The 6,139-nt window shown below is 52.1% G+C and overlaps 1 protein-coding gene across 1 annotated transcript in view; it reads left to right on the top strand.

Annotated features, from left to right (window-relative positions):
- The window catches only part of Dpep1 (dipeptidase 1), a 17,493-nt gene extending 13,977 nt beyond the window's left edge, over nt 1–3,516 (top strand). Inside the window, exons 3-11 of the mRNA XM_028753600.1 lie at nt 1,026–1,158; nt 1,364–1,496; nt 1,608–1,758; nt 1,934–2,003; nt 2,270–2,446; nt 2,539–2,623; nt 2,699–2,774; nt 2,960–3,095; nt 3,176–3,516. Coding sequence (XP_028609433.1) covers nt 1,026–1,158; nt 1,364–1,496; nt 1,608–1,758; nt 1,934–2,003; nt 2,270–2,446; nt 2,539–2,623; nt 2,699–2,774; nt 2,960–3,095; nt 3,176–3,343 — 1,129 coding nt within the window. The 3' untranslated portion in view covers nt 3,344–3,516. The remainder of the gene's footprint in view (nt 1–1,025; nt 1,159–1,363; nt 1,497–1,607; nt 1,759–1,933; nt 2,004–2,269; nt 2,447–2,538; nt 2,624–2,698; nt 2,775–2,959; nt 3,096–3,175) is intronic.
- The last annotated feature ends 2,623 nt before the right edge of the window (nt 3,517–6,139 follow it).

The raw sequence follows: 6,139 nt of genomic DNA on the forward strand, positions 1-6,139 counted from the left end.
AGAGAGAGAGAGAGAGAGAGAGAGAGAGAGAGAGAGAGAGAGAGAGAAAGCCCTCCTACTAGCTACTAGCTCAGCAGCTCCGGGCACTCTCCTTCCTCCGTGAAAGCACTGCCTCCCCTGGGACTTCTCAGAACTCAGAGGATCAAAGAAAGCTCTTTGGAGTCAGAGGCGAAGTGGCCAGAGGTGAACCTGGGTTTGCCATAGGAGCGGAGACAAAGAGGAGTCTGAGTCTCAGAAGGGTGGGAGCCAAGCTGCTCCCTACAGGCCACGGCTTTCCCTTCAAGGGGCAAACTTTGTCTTCGAATTGAAAATGTCATATTCCAGGCTGGAGAGATGGCTCAGCGGTTAAGAGCACTGACTGCTCTCCCAGAGCTCCTGAGTTCAGTTTCTGGCACCCACATGGTGGCTCACAACCATCTGTAATGGGATCTGATGCTCTCTTCTGGAGTGTCTGAAGACACCTATAGTGTACTCAGATACATAAATTACATAAAAAAATTTATAAAAACAGGAAAATGTCATATTCCTATATGGTACCCGAAATGATTCCCTGTCTCAGGAGGTTTTGCAACAGAGCAGGGACCTGCCCTTTTTGCTGCCTGGCGGTGGGGCGTAAGAAGGCATACCTAGCCATACTCAGCTCACGGCCACTTGGCCTGGGGTGCAATTAGGAATTTCAGCTGTGTGCAGATGTGTCCCAGTCAGAGGTAGTCCATCTCTGAGGCGGACTCATGTTAGTCTCGAGCTGTGGGAGTCTGAACTGGAGCGGGGAGGCCTGGAGCCCGCTGGTTGAAAAGCCTACAGGTGCCGGGCGGTGGTGGCACACGCCTTTAATTCCAGCATTTGGGAGGCAGAGGCAGGTGGATTTCTGAGTTCGAGGCCAGCCTGGTCTACAGAGTGAGTTCCAGGACAGCCAGGACTACACAGAGTAACCCTGTCTCGAAAAACCAAAAAAAAAAAAAGAAGCCTACAGGCCCAGGCCGACTTCCTAAACCACCTTGGACCCCCTCCTTGCTTCCCCCCAGGCACAACGACTTGCCTTGGCAACTACTGACTTTGTTCAACAACCAACTGCTGGACTCAAAGGCCAACTTGACCACACTTGAGAAAACACACACCAACATCCCCAAGCTGAAGACTGGCTACGTGGGAGGCCAGGTACATCCTCTAGTCTCCCGTTTGCCCTGTACTGGGATCTCCCCTGTATTCCCTGTGAGGACTGGTTAGGTATGGTGTGCCTTAGAGCAGCATGCCTCATGGACACCAGGGATTCCAGGAGGGCAGGAGAGCGGACCCATGTGTACACTGGGGTAGGCTCAGACATCAGCGGTCTGGGTTGTCAGCTCTTCCCCTTCACCCCCAGTTCTGGTCCGCATACATGCCTTGTGATACCCAAAACAAAGACGCAGTGAAAAGGATACTGGAACAGATCGATGTCATACACCGCATGTGCCAGCTCTATCCTGAGACCTTCGTGTGTGTCACCAACAGTTCAGGTAGTGTCCCACCGAGGCCCTGATGTCCTCCTGCCAGACCTGGTCTTTAGTAGAGGGTGGGACTTTGAAGCCTGAGGGTCTAGTGTCAACCCTCTTCTCTGTTTTCTGTAGATATCATGGAGGCTTTCAAGAATGGGAAAGTGGCCAGTCTGATAGGCGTGGAGGGGGGCCACTTAATCGACAGCAGTCTTGGCGTCCTGCGGACACTCTACCACCTGGGCATGCGGTACCTGACCCTCACCCACAATTGCAACACGCCCTGGTAAGGAGTCCCCGTGAAAAACTTGTGATGAGGTCAGAAAAGGAAACCAATGGCCTCTGTTATGCCCAGAACCCTGGCCTCTCCTGAGCTCCAGACCAGGCCCCATTATCTGGGCAGGTGAGGGTGGGCTGAGACTATTGTCCTGTTCCTTAGACACATGTGTATCTTTCTTCAGGGCCGACAACTGGCTTGTAGACAAAGGAGATGACAAGGCTGAGAGCCAAGGACTGTCATCCTTTGGGAAGGTGAGGGGGAAGGATTACAGTCCCCAAAGGATGGGACAGAGTATCACACCTCAGTGGACTCTGGTCTCCTCCTCTGTTGCATGGATCTGACAATGCTTGTTTCCAGGGTACAGTCTGCTGGAACCCCTGAGCTTTCAGAATGATGAATCCTGGGTACCCCACAACTTCCAACCACTAAAGGCTTAATTAGCATCTAGTGCTGCCTTCCCCATGCCTGAAATTCAGAATGTCTGTGACGTGTACCCAATCCTATCCCCCGCCCCCAGAGTGTGCTGAATGAGATGAACCGCCTGGGTGTCATGATTGACTTGTCCCACGTGTCTGTGGCCACCATGAAGGCTGCTTTGCAGCAATCCAAGGCACCGGTCATCTTCAGCCACTCGTCTGCCTACAGCGTGTGTCGAAGCAGGCGGAACGTCCCCGATGACGTACTGGAGCTGGTGGTAAGGAATCGAGACGTGAAGGGGAGCCCCCCCCCCCCGCCTGCCTCCTGAGGGTCCCCTCTAACTTTCACCCCCAACCCCCCTCTGAGCAGAAGAACACAAACAGTCTGGTGATGGTGAACTTCTACAGTGAGTTTGTCTCCTGTTCAAGCAGCGCCACCTTGTCCCAAGTGGCTGGTAAGTGGGTAGGACCACACAGTGGCCACGTAAGGGACGGCCTTGCTTAGGGCTCACACCTGCTACTCCCCACAGACCACCTGGACCACATCAAGAACGTGGCAGGCCCTGGGGCTGTGGGCCTTGGAGGAGATTATGATGGTGTTACCAAGTAAGAGGGACATCTTGTTCTATGATGGCGTTATGATCCTATTTGTGTGTCCTGATGGGACAGGGGAGGGAAAGCGTGTCACGAGTGCAGTGCAGGACATTTTTGCTGCAAGGCTGCTCTTTGGGTCTTCATGCACCTGGAAACAGGCCCATCTGCAAAGCCCGGTCTTCTTGGTCTTGGTGTAGGCTTCCTGTGGGACTGGAAGATGTTTCCAAGTACCCAGACCTGATAGCGGAGCTTCTCAGGAGGAACTGGACAGAGGCCGAGGTCAGAGGTGTGCTGGCTGAAAACCTGCTTCGGGTCTTCTCTGAAGTGGAACTGGTGAGGAGAGAGTGGCCATCTGGGTTTCCTGTCCTTCCCCCACCCACAGGGCAGGCTGCCTAACTCAGGTCTGTCTCCAGGTAAGCAATAACATGCAAGCTCCTGAGGAAGCCCCTATCTCCCTGAATGAGCTGGATGGCGCCTGCAGGACTCACTATGGCTACTCACAGGCCCCCAGCATCCACTTGCAGACAGGGGCCCTGGTGGCCTCTCTGGCTTCCCTGCTCTTCAGTCTGCGTCTTCTGTGACATCTGAAGGACCAGAACCTCCTCCAGTGCTCTCAGAGCTCAGGGAAAACTGGACAAGCCCAGAGTCCCTGTTGTCTATGCAAAACCACATCCTTTCTTGAATAAGCAGTGGGCTTACCTGGGGACAGCTCAAGACACAGGCATGCAATAAACGCAATGCGCCTTTAAGTGCTGAGTAGGTATGCTGTATCTCAGCCCTGGAAGGTTCTTCTGAGCATCTGGAGAGCAGATGCTGGGAATGGCCCTGTACGAACAGGACATGGGAGCATCTGAGTTCTTGGAGGGGAGGGCTAGAAGGAACCCAGAGGTCAGCAAAGGGTCTCACGTGAACACTGGCTAGTTTTGAAAAATCATGGTCCATGTTTCAATGGCTATCTTTCCCCCCTCACTATGCATGTACCACGTACACATGATCCCCCCCACAAAACACACACACATATATACTCATGTGCACACAGCCTACAAACAGACACTCGGATGCACATACATATCATACATGGGCACATGTACTCTGACATATACCATATGAGAGTCACACATATCTCTCTGGGTTCTGGTTTGCTGACAACAAACCTAGGTAATCTGAATTTGGTCCAGCCTTGGAGGGTAGGTACGATCCAGATAGGATGGGTGCCTGAACTCACAGGGCTGTCTCACACAGCTAACAGCAGGTCTTTCTAGATTCACAGGGCAGAGGCTGTCTCCTGTGAGTTACCTAGCATGGTGGTTAATGTGAAACAGGGCACCAGGCCTTCCATCGAGGACATTCAAGGATGAGTCTTGGGAATAAACTTGTGAGGGACGGCACAAAGCAGTTCCCTGAGTGGCCAGTGACCCCTTTGTTGTTCATGCTGCTTGCTGGGATACTTCTTGTGGACATGAGCAAGGTCTTCTTTGTTGAGAGCCTGACCCTAGGTACCCCACAAAAGGTGCAGGGTATCAAGCCTCCTGTGGCCATATATCCCTTTCCGATCTGTCTTCCCTGAAAGAAAAGTAGGTCATACCCACGGGTCTGACCACACCCATGAGGCTGACCACACCCATAGGTCTGACCACACCCACAGGGTTGACCACACCCATGGGGTTGACCACAGGGACATACCCCTTCTGGCTTTAATTTTTTGAGACAGGCTCTCATGTACCCGGTGATCCTCCCACTCAGTATGCAAGCACAGATGATCTTCATCTTCTGATCACCCTGCCCTCACCTCCAAGTGCTGCCGTTACGAGTACAGACCACCTTCCTTGGTTTATACAGTGCCGAGGACCAAACCTGGGACTTTGTGCGTGCGAGGCATGCTACCAACTGACACCAGCCTCAGGTTGGCTTTGAGAGTCCCTGGCTACTCATTCACACGTGTCACTAAGGAACGAAAGGACAGGGGCCTGCGTACCCCCAGGTCTGTGGGTATTAGCACAGTGTCCTTTCCCTGTGTCTGTCACAACACAGTCCACTAAGTAGCGTCCTTCTTAGTCTGGTGTAAATGTCTTGAGGAACACCCTTTGACTATTTAGTATCGATTTATAAGGGAAAATGCTTAGGTTTCTGTGACCATTGTCAGGCCAAAGCAGTGGGAAAGGTCCCTCTGGTGTATTTCCAGTGTATTACACCCCATTTTGCCAACTGGGAAGTAAAGGAGCAGAAGTCCTAAAACAATCCTAGGTCCTGGCTGTCAGGGGCTGAGGCGAGAACCGTGAGCCTGAGATCAGCTCAGGCTACACAGCAAGGCCGTCATGAGGCCAGATTGGGAGGACCTTGAGTTCAAAACCAGCCTGGGCTATATAGCAAGACCCTGTCTCAAGATTGCTAGTTGCCTAACACAGTATTGTTGTTCAGTCAGGGTCTCATGTAACTAAGGGTGGTCCCTAACTCCATATGCAGCCAAGGATGACCTTGGATTCCTGATAACTCAGTAAAATCACAGGATAGCACTCACTGAGGTGACACGTCTCGCCTGGTCCTGAAGAGTCCGTGCTGCTCTGTTCACATATCCCCTTTGTCCTACTTTGGGTCACCATCTTTCTCTTTTTATTTTAAAATGGTAGGGCTGGTCATGGTGGCTCACACCTTTAATTCCAGCACTCAGGAGGCGGAGGCAGGTGGATCTCTGTGAGTTGAGGTCAGATAGCTAGGGCTATATAGAGAGACTGAGTCACAAAACAAACAAAAACTGTGTGTGCATCTGTACATGTGTGTGGAGGCATGGGCACAACCACACACAGAGGACAACGTTTGAGAGTAGGTCCTTTCCTCCTATTGCAGGCTGTGTCAGTCCAGGTCAGCAGGGTTAGTAACAAGCTTTCACCTATCCCCCAACCATCTTCCCATCCTACACTTCCTTCTAAAACATCCAGGCCTCACCAGGGCACCCGAGGTCAAGGATTCTGCAAAGGGTTTTGCACGGGTCGGGGAGAAGCTAGAGCGTACCCCATGGCTGCAGGTTCTAATCTTGGTGTACAGGGAGATAATCTGGACGTTTCTCTATGTGTCTAACAGATGAGTAAGGCAGCCCTCTGAGCTATTAGGACCATAGGGGAGGCCACTGGAAGGCATCTGAGGTAGGCAGCGACGTTCTAAGGCAGACCTTCTTGGAAGGTTGGGTTATTTCACACATCTCAAAAGATCAAGTGTGGCCGGGTGGTGGTGGTGGTGCACACCTTTAATCCCAGCACTTGGGAGGCAGAGGCAGGCAGATTTCTGACTTCGAGGCCAGCCTGGTCTACAGAGTGAGTTCCAGGACAGCTAGGGCTACACAGAGAAACCCTGTCTCGAAAAAAAAAAAAAAAAAAAAAAAA

The sequence above is a fragment of the Grammomys surdaster genome, unplaced genomic scaffold, assembly GCF_004785775.1.
Source record: "Grammomys surdaster isolate TR1022 unplaced genomic scaffold, NIH_TR_1.0 128, whole genome shotgun sequence".
Lineage (NCBI taxonomy): Eukaryota > Metazoa > Chordata > Mammalia > Rodentia > Muridae > Grammomys > Grammomys surdaster.